This window comes from Puma concolor, chromosome A2 (genome assembly GCF_028749965.1).
Source record: "Puma concolor isolate L17-30 chromosome A2, mPumCon1.1.hap2, whole genome shotgun sequence".
NCBI classification, from domain to species: domain Eukaryota; kingdom Metazoa; phylum Chordata; class Mammalia; order Carnivora; family Felidae; genus Puma; species Puma concolor.
In genome coordinates this window covers 34,796,655-34,816,846 of record NC_141668.1, presented here as the reverse complement: position 1 = coordinate 34,816,846, position 20,192 = coordinate 34,796,655, and the positions used below count along the sequence as shown (strand labels likewise).

Genomic DNA, 20,192 nt, shown 5'->3' with positions numbered 1-20,192 from the left:
AAGAGGATGAAACATGTGAATGCTTTGACCAGTGCTTTGACCCTGTAAGAGAAAACCTGAAAATCATATTGTACTAACTATAGATGAAATCTTAATCCTCATGTGGACTTCAGATATTCTTTTTAAAAACTTTATACTTATTTGTAATGTAAACCTTATTCAATTCTGGTATAAAGAAATCATAAAATGTGTATTACCTTTAAGGAAGTTTTTGCCCCAAAGAGCAATAGTCTTGAATATACTAAGCCAAATTTAGTTATCAAGACCTTCTGGTCACCTTTCATGTTCGTGTGGTCACAGTTCTCACCTGGATTATCCCTTCCATTGTTTGACTAGTGGTCCTTTGGTGTGCTCCTCTGGGAACTGATGACAAGAGGGGCTCCACCTTATCCTGATGTCAACACCTTTGATATAACAGTTTACTTATTGCAAGGCAGAAGACTCTTACAGCCCGAATACTGCCCAGATCCCTTGTAAGTAGGACTTTCAACAGAATCTTCTGTCATTCCTGTATTCTTTACTTTTACAGAAATGCATGCCTTCATGATGTCTCTCATAGCATTTCTTCCTATTTGAAACAGATATGAAGTGATGCTAAAATGCTGGCACCCTAAAGCTGAACTGCGCCCATCTTTTTCTGAACTGGTCTCCAGGATATCAGCGATATTCTCTACTTTCATTGGGGAGCACTATGTCCATGTGAACGCTACTTATGTGAATGTCAAATGTGTTGCTCCATACCCTTCTCTGTTGTCATCACAAGATAACATTGATGGCGAGGGGGACACATGATGGATGGATACCTCACCAGCCCCCTTCTGAGAAACATCATAGAACTTTCCAAACAGCAGTCTACATTTTGTTCAATGTTGTTGTTTTGGTTTTTTTTTTTTCACTGCCTGGCCATTGAAAGGCCACCAGATATTTTTTGCTTTTGCCAAGATTGCACTATTATAGGACCTTATATTGCTATTTAAAATGAATGGATTCTAAGGAATTTCTTAGCTGACAGAGCACCAGAGCCAGAAGCTCTGTCCCGCAGGCCAGTGACCAACAGCAACCCTACAGCTGTGATGATGCTCCTGTGCATAGAGGCCAAAGCCTGAATTCTAGGTTGAAGTTTTTAAAAATCAGTATCCTACATTATTTCATATGAGGAATGGAAGCAATGAATTTTGAGGGCTTCTTGATCACATAAAATTCAGAAGAAGTGATAAAGTTCAGGACAGACATGGCCCCAGTACCAAGACACTCATTTAGAATTAAAGTGTTTCAAAGAACTTTCATGTGTTGGATGGTCACTAACATGTTTTATTATTGATGTTGCCTTTTGCCCGTTTGGCAAACATTCCCTTTTAAATTTTTGTATACATTCCTTTTAATGGGGAAATATCCATAGGCAACACAGTCAACATTTCAAAATGGCAGGACACAAATGTGTTTATAAATTAATAGGGATATTTACATATTGTACATAGATGACATTAAGAAGGTCCTCATAAAATAGCTTAGTCATAATGAAATATTTAGTTGTCATTTAAAAATCAACTGAGAATGATACTGTTCTTACGATTGTAGACATATAGATGGTTTGTCTGTATTTTTTTTACAACGACTCTGAAAATAAAACAAGTGATTTGTCGTAAGTGTTTTTAAAGGTGTAACTCAGCATGTTTTTAAAGCAGAATGCATCTGACTAAAAGGTTCATCAGTTCCAATCATGGCTCATGTAGGGCAAAGAAAGGATCGATGGACTAGAAATATTAGCCTCTTTCTTAGGTGGCAGCTTCCCACCCCACAATCGGAGGCAATAAAACTTTCTGGGAGTCCAGTTTTTCATTAGCACATGCTTTGTGTAAAGCAAAACATATTTTACAGGGGAAAAAAAGCAATTGAAAGTGCTGGCCATTTCACCTGGATGAATAGTTATTCTGGGCAGGATGTTTGTAATGTTTTGTTCTGTGGGATTTTGTGCTTACTACTGTATAGTGCATGTGGCACAGGATACTCTGTTTTTGTCAGTGTAAACATTTAAAGTATTATATTTTTATAAAAATGTTTATTTTTAATGATATGAGAAAACTTTTGTCAGCCCACAAAAATACTGCACTGTGAACATTTCAGAAAAGGTATGTCAGACTTGGATTAGTAACAGCATAGTTCTCAATGGCTGTAAATAATGATAAGGAAATGTACTGATTGCCAGTACACCCCACCCTCATTACATCATCAGGACTTGAAGCCAAGGGTTAACACAGAAAGCTGTAAAGAGAGTGTGTTACACCGAAGCCCAATAGTAGAGCTGGACTGACAATTACAACTTAAACTCTCTGACCATGGTGGAATTTACCAGAAGACACAAGGAATTGTACTGTAGAGATATACTCCAATTTAAACTTTGTTTCAGAAGTGTAAAAGAGTGATACCAATGCACAAATACTGCGAATGGTGGGTAACAAAAGAAAAACTCTGCAGAAATAAATATCTCTACTAATATCAAGAGGATGAATGCATCAGAACGGAAAGAGCTTGTGGAAGCAACCCATCAACAAGACCACACACCTGTGTATATGCTTGAGAAAGCTGCAATGTGAAAATCATGTTTGCTATTTATAAAAATGTCCTGAGATTAATGTGTCTGGACAGACTGTGAGAGTAAGTGATTCTTCTAAGAATTAGATACTGTCACTGCCTATACCTGCAGTTGAACTGAATGGTACTTTGTATGTTAATAGCTGTTGTTTTGATAAATCATGCAATTAAAATAATGTATCATCTTGTTATTGAGAGTTGGTTATTGCTAGCCATACTTGATCACCTATCCACTTACATAATGAGAGGAAGCCTAAGATTGATTTCACCTGGCTGCATCAAGATCATCCATATATGAGAACCTTAGTTAATTCCTGGGCAGCTAAAAGAATTTGCATCCTTGAATCTTAGGAAGTCTCTGTCTTTCTGAGAGTGGTTTGCCCTGAGTTGCCAAATTACCTGCATTTCTCTGTCTTCCAATTGCTAAGAGCACCTGTCTCCTCCTTTTAGCATGATGTTCTTCCCTAGCAAGGTGCATCCTTGGACCAGAAGCTATGACAATAAAACTGAAAACCCACAGTTGGCAGAGAGATAGATACCTATTTGAGTGTTGGAGGAGAGAGGCCTTCTTATCCCCTTCAAAGTACCCTTTCCATCTACACTTGTTCCCACCATTCAGGAGCCCCCAGTTACTAGAGAACATAACCTTCATGTTATCTCCATGAATATTCTTGTAATGCAAGTAATTGAAAAAAAATTTTTTTAATGTTTATTTATTTTTGAGAGAGAGAGAGAGAGAGAGAGAGAGAGAGCATGAGTGGGGGAGGGGCAGAGAGAGAGGGAGACACAGAATTCGAAGCACGCTCCAGGCTCTGAGCTGTTAGCCCAGAGCCTGATGTAGGGCTCAAAGCCACAAACCACAAGGTCATGATCTGAGCCAGTTGGACATTTAACTGACTGAGCCACCCAGGTGCCTCTGTAATGCAAGGGGATTCAATGGTGATATTTCCATCATCTAAAAAAAATCATGTGGCACTTTGGAGCAATATGATTTTTAAGAAGACCCAAAATCAAACTGGTACCTATAAAATACAGTAGGAGCTGATTCTTTATGAGAGAGAATTTATTCCTTGTACACAAACTCCCTCCCAGCCAAGAAATGCTTTTCTATAAGAAATTCAATCAAAGAAAGAAAGAAAAGAAAGAAAAGTTCAATCAGATTCCATGCCCCTGAAGGACAAGAACCTGTCATCTTTATATCCCTAGTGTCTGGCACTTAGGAGATTCTAAAATAATTTCTGATCTGAAACCAAATTTTCTTATCCTTAATCACTTTAAAGCACCACAGACAAAGTTATTACCTATGTAGCTTCCATGGTATTTGGTGAGCAATGGCATGGGGAGGGGAGGACCTTTCTGGGGAGAGAAGATAAAAGGGTCTTCTTTTACAAACTTTTGCTTGGTGCTCTGAATTCTTTTTTTTTATTTTTTTTAACGTTTATTTATTTTTGAGACAGAGAGAGACAGAGCATGAACGGGGGAGGGGCAGAGAGAGAGGGAGACACAGAATCTGAAACAGGCTCCAGGCTCCGAGTTGTCAGCACAGAGCCCGATGTGGGGCTTGAACTCACGGACCGTGATATCATGACCTGAGCCGAAGTCGGACGTTTAACCGACCGAGCCACCCAGGCACCCCTTGGTGCTCTGAATTTTTAATTACAGGATTTTTCACTTCACAATGTAAGCATCAATTGTATTTTTGTTCTTTCTGACCTACATAGCAGATTGCAGATTCCTGCATTGTACAGGAATATACAACCTGTAAAAAGCACATCCAATGTTTGCAGACATCTCACATTATTAATCTACCCAATTGAGTTGAGGAAACAAGTTAGCATTATATATAAGAAAATGATAAGCATTTCATTTAATTCAACTATTTATTGAGCAGCTACGAATGTCAAGCACATGTGCTAGGTAATGGAGATTTAAGAATACAGCCCCTGCCACCCCAAGGAATTTAACAGAAGAGACAGACAAAATTACACAACTAGTGTATATTATAGCTATGCATTTCTTAGATCTATAAAATACCTTGAAGAAGCATCAGAGTTTATAACTTGAAGTTTGTAACTTTTGATCCCCTTCACCCATTTCTTCAATCCTATCCCCCACTTCTGGCTACCATGAATCTGTTCTCTGTTTCTATGAGTTTGGTTTTGATATTCTTTTGTTTTTGTGGGGTTTTTTTGTTTTTACAAATTGCACATATAAGTGAGATCATATGGTATTTGTCTATCTCTATCTGATTTAACTTCACTTAGCATAATACCCTCGAGGTCCATCCATGTTGTGGCAAATGGCAAGATTTGCTTTTTAGTGTCTGCATAATATTCTACTGTATATCTATATCACATTTTCTTTATCCATTCATCCATCAGTGGCACTTAGGTTGTTTCCATATCTTGGCTTTTGTGGATAACACTGCACAGAACATGCATATATCTTTTTGAGTTGCTGGGTTTTTTCCCTCTTTGGATAAATACCTAGAAGTGAAGTTACTAAATCAAATGGTAGTTCTATTTTTAATTTTTTGAAGAACCTCCATACAATTTCCCAATTGACATTCCCACCCAACCATTCACAAGGGTTCCCTTTTCTCCACATCCTTATCAACACTTGTTATTTTTTGTCTTTTTGATAGTAGCCATTCTAACATGTGTAAGGTGATAACGTCATTGTGGTTTTTATCATCATTGTGTTTCCCTGATGATTAATGATGTTGAACATCTTTTCATGTGTCTGTTGGCCATCTATGTATCTTCTTTGGGAAAATGTCTATTCAGATCCTCTGCCCATTTGTTAATTTTGTTTTCTGTTGAATGGTTGATTTCTTTATATATTTTGGGTATTAACCCCTTACCAGTAAATGATTGGCAAATAGTTTCTCCCATTCCATAGCTTGCCTGTTTGTTTTGTTGATGGTTTTCTGTGCTGTGCAGAAGCTTTTTGGTTTGGTGTAGTCCCACGTATTTGTTTTTGCTTTTGTTGCCTTTGCTTTTAGCACCAAACTTAAAAACTCATCGCCAAGGCCTGTGTCAGAGAGTTTCCTGCCTGTGTTTTGTTTCAGGGGTTTTATGGCCTCAGATCTTATGTTCAAGTCCTTAATTCATTTTGAGCTAATTTTTGTGTGTGGTGTAAGATAGTAGGCAGTTTCCTTCTATGTGGCTGTTCAGTTTTCTCACCACCATGTATTGAAAAAACTGTCCTTTCCCCATTGTATATTCTTGGCTCCTATGTTGTAAATTAATTAACCATATATGCATGGGTTTATTTCTGGGCCCTCTATTCTGTTCCATTGATTGGTGTGTCTATTTTTATCCAACACCATACTGTTTTGATTACTATAGCTTTGTAATATAGTACAAGATCACAATTTAAATATTCCAAAGTGAAGCCTCCTGGGCAAATAGATCAAATTCTGACCTATTTTGGGCAAACTACTGAACCTCTCTCAAATAGGTTAATCCTACTTACTTCACAAAATCGTTTGAAGACTAAAAAATAGTATGGAAAGGTACCTGGTACATCATAGTTGCTCATAAATTGTGATATTATTATTACCTTCAATCTTTGACAGTAAGAGCCCAGGTAACCTGTGGTTGATTAAAAAGGAAAATTAAGGGGCGCCTGGGTGGCACAGTCGGTTAAGCGTCCGACTTCAGCCAGGTCACGATCTCGTGGTCTGGGAGTTCGAGCCCCGCGTCAGGCTCTGGGCTGATGGCTCAGAGCCTGGAGCCTGCTTCCGATTCTGTGACTCCCTCTCTCTCTGCCCCTCCCCCCTTCATGCTCTGTCTCTCTCTGTCCCAAAAATAAATAAACGTTGAAAAAAAAAAATTTAAAAAATAAAAAATAAATAAATAAAAAATAAAAATAAAAATAAAAAGGAAAATTAAGCCTGAGAGGGACCTTGTAGATGTTTAAATCCAAATCCTTACTCCCTCCTTCATCTGATACCTGCTTTATACATTAGAAGCAGAGTTGTGATTTCACCTTTTCCTTCAGTATTAATGCGGAGTGTGTGTGGACGGTGGGGAGGGGGAGCACATAAGAAGGGAAACAAGGCAGTGACAAAATGGCGGCACCTTCCCTCTCAGTGCCAGACACCTGAAGAATACCTCCACCCCTTCTTCTTTCCTTAAACTCCCTACTATTTCTTTAATTACCTCTCTAATGACTAATTTCCTTTTTTCTTGTTTGGTCTTGAGACCTAGAATATACATGAGACATGAAAAAAAAAATCTGTCTAAATTCCAGGAAAATTGCACGAAGGCACAATAACAGGAGTCACAATTCTCAGTATTCATGTCTAGAAATTATTACTGTTCTTTGTTTCACTCAAATGGATGGTTAATGATTATTCAGATTCAGGAAAAAGTGGGCTTAATACAGTATTGTTTTAGTTATATGATGTATGTTTGGAAGATAAGGAATACTTCATTAATATTATAATCCATCTGGATGACTAGACAGGTAACTACACAATTTAGACAATTTCAGGAGATAGGTATGCAGACATTATGCCCCAAAGTAAGAAATGCTTATTGCTTTTAATTCCATAAAATGTTTTTCCTTTTCATACTTGACATTTTTCTTCAAGACAATCTCAATTCCCTATCTATCAAAAATTGGAAATAAGTTCAGTCATAAACCAGTGAAATATTTCAGTGGTGAATTTAAGGTAATAAAACAGAGGCCTGCCCAAACTGTCCTTTGTTATAAATTACACCCAGAGGTCTAGATTACGTCAGCCTAAGGTATTGATCACAATGCTGAGAGGTTTATAACTACTATTGACTTAGCATGCGACCCAGGAGCAGAAATCTAGGAAAATTGCAAAAGCATATCTACAGTAATGAAAAGCCCATCATTAATAGAACTTACTATCCTGTCATCTAACTAGTACTGTGTTGGCTTTAAGACAAATATTTAACAAATGCTGGAAACAGGATTCTGTCTTCTCCCTTTTCTCCATTGCTGGCTTCTGAGGTATTCTGATAAATGTGTTTCCCTTCATACCAACAAAAAGTATGGGTTAAAAAAAAAACTGAAATGAATTAATTAGCCCCCCATAAAGTTAGCATCCAAACATTCAAATAGCTCCTAATCCTTTAGTATTATTTTTTTCTTTTTTTACTGAAGAACTAATTCCCCAGATAGACTAATTTAGAATAGGACTTATGTCCTATTATCCTGGGCAGTGAAACCCTACCTGGTTAAGCATTCTGAAAACTAGTTAGTGTTAAAGAAGCAATTCTGGAATGAAAATGGATGTATATTGGATGCATAAACAGAATTTTTAATTTAAGTAAACTAGTACTAATTTGATATTATTTTGAAGCTCTAGATCCAGACTACAATGATAATTAATTTTTATCCTTGAAAACAAGTCCTTTGTTTTTATGCATTCACTTTTTCACTGTCACATGCGTGCATTCTTTTCACCACATGAGTTCCAGGCTGGCAAAAACATCCACTAATCCTTAGACTTCTGGGTTGGAACGACAAAAATGCATAAAATCTTACCAGGCCAAAAGAGATCAACTTTAAAAATCTTTGGCATCCAAACATGTCAGAACTGTTTTTCACTGACTCCCCAAGCCATTTGTATTCCCCATTATGGTCCATGGGATCTATAATATCAGTTCCTACTTTTATTGGGCAGCCTGGAATTTTTAAGAACCATATTTCATTCACCTTTCTCGGTTGTTTATAATTTTCACAGTTGTCTTGTGAGTTTTCTTTCTGTCTCTAATTCTAAAAGTATTGGAAGTGGTAATGGACACACTGCTCTCTGCCAGCTGAAGCCATCACTTTGACGTTTGCCCCTATATTCTGGTGACATCTGTTCTTTCCATTATAGTCAAGCTGGGCCTTTCCTTCTGTAGAACTGTATTCAACAACCACCATATTTATCAGGGGCAACTTCTTGTAAACAAGAAATGCTAAATTCAGAGCCTTTGTGAAATCCTGCCACATAATGTCTGAAGTCAGTCACATGATCTTCAGATATTATTTCAGAAGTCCCAATAAAGAAAAATTGCAGAGGAACCCAAATATCCTATCAGGATACTTTTGCAAGCTGTTTCTAATTTTTTGTTGGACTAAGAGAATTAAACATAGGGAATTTAAATGAGCTTTGGTGGTAGCCGAAGGGTCTGTGAAAACACATGGGTAAAGCAAGAAGTCACTATCACATAGATACTAAAAAAACATATTTCAGAAAGAAAATATCCAGTGTTAAAACTACATAGGTATTTGCTTCTGAAAATGAACTTAATTGATAAAAATAATGATGATAATAATGATCTCATCCCAAGACATGTTACAGGAATTAATGACTGTCTGGCAGCTAATGGACTAAGGTAATACTCTCAGAAATTAGTCTTGCTTTAATGAAATGCTGTTTGTTTAGTAAACGAATGCTTGAGATGACAGAAGTAAAAAATCAGGGCTGCTACCATCAAGCCTGGTTGATTCACAGGGGGGAAAAAAGTTAATGCAAAAATGTGCCACGTGCTGCTCTTACTCATTTTTTTATTCATTTGTGATTCAGAAAAAGTACATATCCTTTAATTTTTTCTTTCATACATCTGTCTCCCACTTTTACCCTGGGGATATGTTTACTTATGGATTGTTTTATTGACACAGAATTAATCTGTTAAAGAAAATGTAACTCCCTCTAGTGCAAGCATAGCAAATTTAAAATTATGATCGTTTTGAATTATTTATTTTAAAAACTATGATGTGAGGAAAGTGAGTCCTCCACGTGGGCTTTAGAATGTTGTCTCTGAATTATACTTGGCCTAGAGGTCTTTATACAACATCTCTTTCCAAGATTATTCTAACAACTGACCTCCTGATTCTATCTTAATATCCAAAACCAGCTGCCAAAATCATATATCTGATTACATCATTTCCCAGCTTGAAAACCTGTGTCCATTCCTAGAGGGTCCCTGCATGAATTCTTTATGTTGTTATGTCATGTTTTGTGTTTTTTAAGTATGTATCCTCATGGGAAAACATTTTTAGACAAAAAGATATAAAGTGCACAGGAAATATCATCTGACCACTGTTTCACACCCTCTATCCTCACTTCCTAAAGGTAAACAACATTAACAGTTTCTTGTATATTCTTCCAGAAACTTCCACCTTGCATTGGTTCTAAACTAAGCCAGGCACTTTCAGGACATCCTTCAAAAGCCTCCATTTTATTGATTAAACTATCATTCATCATAATCTGCTAATCAAGAGATTATCTCTCTACCTTTGTGACTTTTTTTTTTAATTTTTTTAATGTTTATTTATTCTTGAGCGAGAGACAGAGAGACAGTGAGAGCGGGGAAGTGGCAGAGAGAGAGGGAGACTCAGAATCCGAAACAGGCCCCAGGCTCCGAGCTGTCAGCACAGAGCCCGACGCGGGGCTCGAACTCACGAACCAGGAGACCATGACCTGAGCGGAGGTCGGACGCTTAACCGACTGAGCCACTCAGGCACCCCTACCTTTGTGACTTTTAATTTATACCAAAAATATCCCCTTTTTGGTATAAGCTGAATAAACAGGGCTAGACCAAACTATTTGGACTACCAACTGCACACGAATTGGCTTATAATTTGGGTGTCCCTTCAAACTGTTATTCTTGAAATATTTTCTCAACTTTTATTTAAATAGAAGATTGAAATTATGTTCTTTTAATAAAAAAATTAAAGAACGGATTTACTCATTTCCATTTAACAAAGCAGAATCAATATCCTAAAAAAAAAAATTAGCAAAATATTGTACTTTTCTAAAACTCTAATTCTGTTTTGCAGTATTCCAACCAAACCAGCTTGGAAATCATAAAGCGTTTTAAACTTAGGTAATAAAAATAAATCACCCATTCCTGATATGCAGCATTCTGTGGCGGATTATTTTTAGAATTTCAGCTGACTGACAACTTTTAACTGACTGGAACTGTACTTACGTGTGGCAAATATACACCACAGAGATGGGTTGTTTACTGTAGCAAGTTATTTTGCTTCACTCCAACTGTCCTTTTGGCAGAAGTACACCCAACCTAATTTTGCCCGTTACATAAGGAGCCACATGTGGAAACCTGAATCAGCTGACATCATATTACTGACTTAATCCAGCCATAATTCAGTGCCCAGTGACTGGCAGGCCAACCTCTTAGTCTCATTCTGGATAAAAGCACTATAGCATGGAGGCTAGGTGGATACACTTTGGGATCGGACACGCTAAGTTTGAATCATTTCCACCACTTATCAGCAGTGTGATTTTGGACTAGTTGCTCAAACTTTCTAAGCCTCAGTTTCCATATCTAGAAGATAGAAATGCAGATGGTGACTTCCTCATAAAACTGTATGAGGATTGACTGGAACAATACATGCATAACCCTCAATAAGTGGCAGTAATTATTTCTGGAGAGTTTGGTTTTATCATCATCATCATCATCATTTATAACCTGCCTTGCTCCACAAAAAGATTGAATGTGGAAGATGCTAGAATAAAATTACCATGAAACAGGTCCAAAGTTTTGGCACAATCCAGAAATATGTGAAGGTAAAAGGCATGAAAACAGACACAGGTTTTCCTCATCCTTTTTAGTAGTACCAGCCTGGATGTTAGGAACAATGGGCCCCTCGTCCAGTCTGACTTAACTGCTAGTGAGACCCTCGGTGTCAATCTTTTAAAGTTGTACTATTCTTCTCTATAAAGTATGAGGATAATTATATTCACAGTGTTAGCTATAAATACGAAATAAGATAATAAGGTTTTAGACAAATATAAGTATTATGGTTATTCAATTCATCAAAACAATTTTTTTTATTTCAAAAGTCTGCTTAGAATTCATCTGATGTATAAAAATTTGCTCTAACAACCCCAGCACTTCCTTTGCTCCAGCATAATTGCTGGAGTTGTTTATAGAGATTTGGGCTTAGAATCAATGGGCTCAGGATTGGAGAAGGGCATGAAGCTGGCCGTGGGCCTCAGCACGGGTGTTCTGAACGCTCATTGCTAGCTGACCCTTAAACAACTCCCTGTCCTCTTTGGAGTTCAAAGTTTGGGGGTGAAATCACTGCCCCTTCTCAAAGATAAACAAAAATGCAGATCTGAAGTGGTGTCCTGAGCTAACATGAAACAAGTTGAGTTTGAATCTCATCAGGGCAGTGTTTTTCCAACATAATAAATTGCTCTTTGTTTAAATCAGAAACTGAATTCATTTTATTTTCCAAAATGGGCCCTGCCAGGTTTCCTTGATTTAATTGTATCTTTTTTGTCTGCTGACAATGGAAAGCAGAAGAAAATAGTCTTGGTTAGGAAATGAAATATTACCAAGAAAAACAGGCATTCTCACACTGTATGAGGTAGTTTTTCTTTTTTTTCACATTCAATTTTTTTAGAAGAAAAAAGGTCTCTACCCTTTGAAACAACAGCATTATTGCAGCTACTGTTAGGTCATATCTACATGGCCCAAAAGAAAATGTTGGAAAGAAAATTAACTAGTTCATAAGGGTATGGACAACATTATTTTTAAAAGGAAATAGTTTTTCATACGTAGAAAGAATAACAAATGATAGCAAAGAACAGTGAGAGTTGCAACACTTATTTAAATAACTCAAATAAAGATGTATGATTTTAAAGCATCTGTGGAGTTCAGGTAAAATCATTTAGAGGGAACACAAAATAACCAAATCATTACTGTAATTCTTCAATTTATTTAGCTAAAATAGCCCTTGCTTTAATAGCAGGAAAAAATTCAGTCCTGATTGACTGATATGGAGGTCTCGTAATGAAATTATAAGGGTTTGAAGCAAGAAAAGGCCAGGTTTCCATCCCCAGCTCTGCCACTACTCACTATTTGCCAGGGGAAAAATATACTGGATTTTCATTTATTCAATTTTAAAATATCTCTGAGAGTCTTACATGGTAGGCACTGTTCTAAGGAAGAAAGATACACCAGGAAATATACTAGACAAGACTATTGATCCCATGGAGCACTTACTCCAAAGCAGGGGAAAAGATAAGGAAGGAAGGAAGGAAGGAAGGAAGGAAGGAAGGAAGGAAGGAAGGAAGGGAGGGAGGGAGGGAGGGAGGGAGGGAGGGAGGGAAGGAAAAGACAGGAAAATGGTTGGATAATGGCTGGGTGTATAGACAGGTAGATAGATACACAGGAGAGATAGATACACACAAGTTATTTTCAAATTGTTATAAGTGCTGTGAAAGGAATAAATAGGATAAAAGGTAAAGATTAAAATGGCTACTTGGCGTTGGGTGATTAGGAAAGGCCTCTCTAAGAAAGGAAAATGTGAGCTGAGGCTGACAGGTAAGAATGAGCCAGCAGTATGAAGGGCTGATGTGGAGCCATCAAGTACAAAGGGAGAACACCAAGTACAAAGGCTGTTTCTGGAGGCAGGAGGGAGCCTGTTGAAGGCCCAGGAAACAGACCTGCATGGCAGTAGTATGTTGAGCTGGGTGGGGAAGAGTGATATGAGGCAAAGTTGAAAATGTAAACAAGTTAGACTTCTAAATGTGTGGGAAGCTACTGGAGGATGTTAACCAGGGTTTTTTAAAGATCAGTCTAGCTGCCAAGTGAAAATAGATTGTAGCAAAGCAAGAGAAGAAGCAAGGTGGCTATTTAATAGTATTTGGCCTGAGATCATGGTGGTATCAGATGGGATGGAAATAGGATGGAGGCAGCAGAGATGAAGATAAGTGAACAGATTTGAGAGGCATTTTGAAGATGAAATGAACAGAACATGCTGATGGACTGTATGTGGATATGGAGGGAAAGGGAATGATCAAACACAACTCTTAGATTTTTGGCTTACACAAATAGATGGATGATGTCACCAGCTATTGAGAGAAAACTAGGAGAGTCACAAGTCAGATCAAGAGTTCTACTTCAGACATTTCAACTTAAGATGCCTTTTAGCCAAAGAACTGAAAATGCCAAGCAGGCATTTGAATATGTAAGTCTGAAGCTTAGAGGAACAAAACCATCAACATTTGGTTGTATAAAGCCATGGAACCAGACAAGATCATCTAGGGGGAGAAGCTACAAAGGCCAAGGATAGAACTTCAAGGCACTTCATGTTTAGAGCTCAGAGAGTTAAGATTGAGAAATTACTTACTTCATTATAAAATACAAACTTATGGAAAAATTAAAGTATGTATGCTTTGCTACTAGCTGGTTAAAGCTACTTAACAATTGTTAATTTCTTCCATTTTTTTTTTAACCTTCTTTCTGCTCACTCCCACCATGCAAATATGATTAACCTCTGGTTCTAAAAAGAAGTGAGCTACTGCATACCCAAAGGAATTAAAACCCTATCACTTCTTTCACCTCTATTTATCTAGGTCCCAAGTGAATATAATAAGCAAGCAAAGATCATACCCTAACCAGTCATTATACATCATGACCGGTAATCCTAATGACAAGTCTCGTCTATGCTTCTGAAGAATTCCATTTCATTCTAATTGTTCTAAAGTTTCTATTACTAAATCAACACAAATTATATCCAAGCTTGTCTTCTTTCATTTTAAATTGGAAAGATTTTCATCCTGCGTTTTCCCGCTCACTTTGAACACTTTAACTCCTGCTTTTACTTAGATGATAAGCTTATATGATCGTTACTGTACTTCAAGCAAGTTCCTGAAAAAAAAAAAAATGCTCCACAGTTAATCTAGAGTGTGTGTATCAGGACTGGGCTCAGAACACCCCAAAACAACTGTGGCTTAAATGAGAGAAGAGCTTCCTTCTCGTACACAAAACAAATTGGAAGTCAGACAGTTGGGTCTGGTGTGGAGGCTACAAAATGTCATCAGGGACCCAGCTCCCATCTTTCTGCCTGCCGTCCCAGTGCATGACTTCTATCCTCATGGTCACCTTTGTGGTCCAGATGGCTTCCTGAGTTTTTGAAAGAAGAAGGAAAGGCTGAGTCAACATCCTTTAAGAACCTTTCTAAAAGGCCTGCAGAACTCTTCCACTGCTATATTTGGCCAGAATATAGTCTTAGAGCTACCCCTAGATACAAGGGGTGACTGGGAAATGTAGTCCTTTACTTTTGGCTTCAATATGCCCAAATGAAAACCAGGGTTCTTTTAAGGAAGGGGAGAATGGATATGAATAGGCAACTAATAATCTCTTTTACAGTATGTATACAAGATCACTATCAACTAGTGTTTTTTTATGGAATAAAACACTGAAGAATCTTCTTTTTTGGGGTCACCTGGGTGGCTCAGTCGGTTAAGTGTCTGACTTCAGCTCAGATCATCATCTTGCAGTTTGTGAGTTCGAGCCCCACATTGGGCTCTGGGCTGACAGCTCAGAGCCTGGAACCTGTTTCAGATTCTGTGTCTCCCTCTCTCTCTCTGTCCCTCCCCCACTCACGCTCCGTCTCTGTCTCTCAATAATAAATAAACGTTAAAAAAAAAAGAATCTTCTTTTTTTAATGATTAATCCAAAAAATATGAGCTGTCCCTGACTTGGCTATCCATCATGGGATCAAGTTTTATCCCATCTAATTTCAGCAAATTCAACATTAATGGACGGTAATTGTTTGATGGGGCACTTGGTCAGGCAATGCAGGTGATACAAAGATTTACAAATCTTTCCATAATTTACACTTGTATTAGAAAAGAAAAATAAGGACAGAAATCCTAACTGTGGTAGATTATTGTAATAAGCATAGAAATCAAGCAATTGGGGAATTCAGCATATAAGAAGATTCATTATGCTAGAAGGGCATTGAAGGAGGTTTTGAAAGAAGATGCACGTGCGTTGGGCCCAGATGGATAAACAGGAAAGGAATACTCCACTAGAGAGAGAGAGTCATGTCTGCAAGGAAGCCGGGAAAGTACACGAATGGTAAAGGAACAAGAGAGGTTAATTTGAATATAATACTTGGGGAAGAAACAGTAGTGTGTCTACTGATAATAAGCCTGAGCGAACAATCAACTGCAAGCCTCCCCTGCCTACCTTTCTTATCTTCTCATGACCCTGGTTAGTATGTTCAGAAATTCAAGGACAGGGTTGGGTAATGGAAGGATATAATCAGGATAAAAGTGAGTTCTTTGTCCTTTTTGGCTTCCAGTCCCTCAGCGTGGGTCATGCCAACCAACTCCTGTCCTGGGTGTGACCCATCCAGAACACTCTGTGCCGCTGGATGTGATGCAATACGAACGCTGCACAAGGCGGCTGCCTCTCTTGTAAAAACGTAGCATATGGTCAGCTACACAGCACTGCAAAAAAAATGTCATGAATAAAAGAATTGCATGGCACTCCCGGAGCTAAGGAGCATGCATGCTCCAGGAGTGTAGAGGACTCAAATCATGAAAGGCCTTTAAGGTGTTGGGAAATGGGGAAGGACAAAAGGCTTTCAAAACAGAGGGGCAACAAGATCAGAACTCTTATTTGGAGTAGTAACTCCAACAGCATTGGTTGGAAGAGGAAATATTTAGAAGCTCAGTGAAGTGACTATTTCAAGTAGTCTAGGTGACTAGAGCAGTAACTACAGCTGTACTGAAGGAGAGTGACAATAGGTCAGCATCCTGCGATCACGTTGCACTGTTGCTTTATGCTTGTATTTGATGGCACAATTGTTTACAACCCTTCTCTTTCTTCTCTGCCTTATCATTAGTGTTACTTTAGAATAATGAAGCCTGTTCCATCCATTAACTCCACTAACATTTGATCTCCCCACGGATTGAGGTTAAAAATTAATTACTCTTCCAACATATTGATTACATGACTATAAATATAAAAACAGAACTACAGAGCAACTACCGGGACCTTTGTTTAAATAGCATGTTTGCTCTTTTTAAAGGAGGGAATTAATGTTGAAGGACCTTGGACCTGGAGGAACATACAAGAAAAGCAACGCTAGAGTGCCATCTAGTGTCGACAACATTTTTTAATGCAGCATATCAAAGAAAGGTAGGCATTTATCTATGTTTGCAATTTTCTCCTGTTGAAAACTAGTCAACGTCTGACTAGTCAGAACCAAATTCTCAAACTACTTTTACTGCTTTCCATTTGGATATAGATCTGGATTTTAGACAAACAAAATATTAATTTTGAAACTGCATTGTGAGAAGGGTTTCAGTTCCACTTCTAGATTGTGATAAGTCAACAGAATGGGAAGACGTTATTCTCAGCTTTGCATCATCCCTGATACAACCCCCTCTTTTTAACATTCTAGGAAAAGACCCTGAAGTAGAGCTAGCTTTTAATTCTCTCTTTTCATCTCTTTAACTGTTTCAGACTATTTCACCTAATGAAAAGTGAAGTCATAACATTTCATGACTTAAAGGATGAATAGGATGGAAGAGGTTAGGAACTGGTGTTAAAATCTCTTGCCGTGGAAATTCCCTGTTACTGGGGTGGCTCATATATCAGAGCACTGCCTTCTGTAGACATTAAAATTCACTTTGTTTCGTGTCCCTAATACTGCCCAGCCCTTGGAAAGCACGAATCTGACATTATATTAGGCAATTCACGCTGACCCAGTAACTCAAAGCTATCATCACTGGTAACTGAAAGTGACTACACTCCAAAAGAAATAGAGCCTAAGGTCACAGTTGTAAATCTTGCCACAGGAAGGCCAAAGATTATAATCTTTATACCAAGTGCTACAGATTCCTTTCTGCTGAGCAGACTCATATTTCAAAGACTTTACTAATCTGAAACCTATAGGCGGTTGTGACAATAGCAGATATGGTTTAAATGACATCAAACACACATTTTAAAGAAAAGTGGTAAATCAGTGGGAAAAAAGCAATTGCATTTATTTATATCTGAGATTCAGATTTTTTTAGTGTTCGGATTTTATCATTCCAGCTTTGCACTATACTGAAATCCAAGTATGATCATTTGTATGGATTAAAAGGCTAACATAAGTAAATCATGGTTTGTTGAGGAGGTATATGATCCTATATCAGCATACGTCTGTATAATTTGTAAGCTGATTCTGTGTTTGCTATGATTATATAGTAAGCAAGGGGGACTAGTACAGTTGGAGCTTTGTGCTGTTGAGACCAAGGTCAGAGGTTTGATTCCTAAACAGGACAAACAGCTTCGCTGTTGGGTGCCTTGAGACATCTTATCAATATGCTTCCTCAAAATCAATGGGTTTTGGGAGATTCAATGTATGAAGTGGCCACTGCTAAAGAAAAACACTTTTAAAAATCTGTTCTTGTTAGACCTTTTATTTCATAAGCAATGTATGCCTGTGTGCCGATTAATGTCACGAAGTAATTTTATAAAAGCTCACATTCTTGCAGGCTAACAATCCCTCCCACTACTACTAATGTGTTCCAACAGATTCTCTCACCCCCATATTCTCATGCCTCTTCATATTCATAGAAAGATATACATTTATGTTGATTTTAGGGTTTTTCAATAAAGATAGGATCATGCTAAGGACATAATCTGCGACAGGATTTGTTTTCACTTAGCAGTATGTCACAGGTATTCCTTCAGCTTGTAACTCAGTCTTTTTGTTGCCTAATTTTCTGCAAAATGGGTGTTTAAAATTTCATGTAATCATTCCCCTCTTCATGGGCATTAGGGTTGTTTTCAAGTTTTCTGTTTTGTTTTGTTTAACATTACAAACAATGCTGTCCAAAATATACATGTAATCTAATATACCTGCCTTTTATTCTGTGACAGTCCTAAAAAGACAGAAAAAGCAATGGATAATTGATGCATCCTCTAATATCACATTACATTAAACATATGAAATTGAAAGATTTCTCCTTAGACACATAATAAGTCCAAGCATGTGTCATATCAAAAAGGCATGACCACAGGGGCGCCTGGGTGGCTCAGTTGGTTAAGCCTCCGACTTTGGCTCAGGTCATGATCTTGCGGTCCATGAGTTCAAGCCCCGCGTCAGGCTCTGTGCTGACAGCTCAGAGCCTGGAGCCCGCTTCAGATTCTGTGTCTCCCTCTCTCTCTGACCCTCCCCCGTTCATGTTCTGTCTCTCTCTGTTTCAAAAATAAAAATAAACGTTAAAAAATTTTTAAAAAAACAAAACAAACAAACAAACAAAAAACCAAAAAGGCATGACCACATCTGTCCCATGTCTGAAATTCTGGAGAAAAAAATTGAAAATGGAAAAGGACAACTCTTTATGTTGATACTGTGATGTTCAGCATACGCTCTGCCAAAACATTCTCTGTGGGGATTTCATAAGATGAAGCAACATTAAGTTCTGACCTGTGCTCTGCAATACAGTTATGAGTTAAGTAAGAATCTAAACAAGACATCCTTGGCCTCAGATGCTCCTTGAAAGAGCATTTCAAAAGAAAATGATTTCAACTTGCTTTTCTAAGATTGGTCTAACTTGAACGATAGGAAGACCACCAAGTCGCAGCTGGAAGAACGGGACCCAAGGGCTGGCTTAGTCACTTTTTAATAGCCAGCATTTATTGAGGACTTACTTTGTGCCAAACATGATACAAAATGCTTTCCATGGATTAACACATATGATTCTCACAATAACCTAATGAGGTACATGCTATTATTGTCCCCATTTTATAAATGAGGAAAATGAACACAGAGACTTAGGGAACTTGCCCAAGATTACATAGCTAATAAACAGCCAGACCAGGAATCAAACATAGACAGTGTTCCTCTAAGAACCCAAGCTTTTTTTTTTTTTTTTTAATATATGAAATTTATTGTCAAATTGGTTTCCATACAACACCCAGTGCTCATCCCAAAAGGTGCCCTCCTCAATACCCATCACCCACCCTCTCCTCCCTCCCACCCCCCATCAACCCTCAGTTTGTTCTCAGTTTTTAACAGTCTCTTATGTTTTGGCTCTCTCCCACTCTAACCTCTTTTTTTTTTTTTTCCCTTCCCTTCCCCCATGGGTTTCTGTTAAGTTTCTTAGGATAAGAACCCAAGCTTTTAATCAACGTTCCATAAGTGGATAACCTTGAGCCCTTTTCTTCCTAAGACTCAGATAACTTATCTCAAATATGAGGGTAATAAACCTCTTCTACCTATTTCCCCAGGTCATTTTGAAGAGTGAGATCATTGTATGTACAAGTCTCAGTAAGTGATAAATCATTACAGTTTTCAGGGTTTTTTTCCTGGTTCTCAGAAATGAGAAAGATGAATTCTAAGTGAAATTTTAAAGTAGATGTCCCTTTTTAATAGAAAGATTGACACTTAGGCAAATCGCCTGGCATTGACCCTACAACACTGTTGCACTTTGAAGCTAGGTATGATGTCCTTTTGGTAGAAAATGTGAGTGTAGCATGTGGACTGGGAAGAGTCAGGGCTATAGGTCCCACACTGGTTTCAGCCCTTATCCACTCGAGAACATAGTCGCTTATCCTTCATTCTTCCCTCCTGTAAAACCTATTCCCTGTCTCACAGGCCATCTAAGTAGCACACCTAATGTGCTTTGCAAACTACCAACCAACAAGCTATTGTGTGTTTTACTGCCCTGTCAGAGAACTGCCATGTACAACTTAACCCAGAGTCAGAGAAGGAAAGGATATCACTGGCAGGGAGACGGCCCCAGTTACCTTGGTGCCTCAGATTCCCTCACCCCCATATTCTGGGAGAGCCTGACGTTGATG

General features: G+C 38.1%; 1 protein-coding gene across 4 annotated transcripts in view; it reads left to right on the top strand.

Annotated features, from left to right (window-relative positions):
- MET (MET proto-oncogene, receptor tyrosine kinase) overlaps window positions 1-2,783 on the top strand; it is a 113,664-nt gene extending 110,881 nt beyond the window's left edge. For all 4 annotated transcript variants that reach the window (XM_086691879.1, XM_025929591.2, XM_086691873.1 and 1 more), the window contains 2 exons: window positions 337-473; window positions 582-2,783. In XM_086691879.1, coding sequence (XP_086548005.1) covers window positions 337-473; window positions 582-792 — 348 coding nt within the window. In that variant the 3' untranslated portion in view covers window positions 793-2,783. The remainder of the gene's footprint in view (window positions 1-336; window positions 474-581) is intronic.
- The last annotated feature ends 17,409 nt before the right edge of the window (window positions 2,784-20,192 follow it).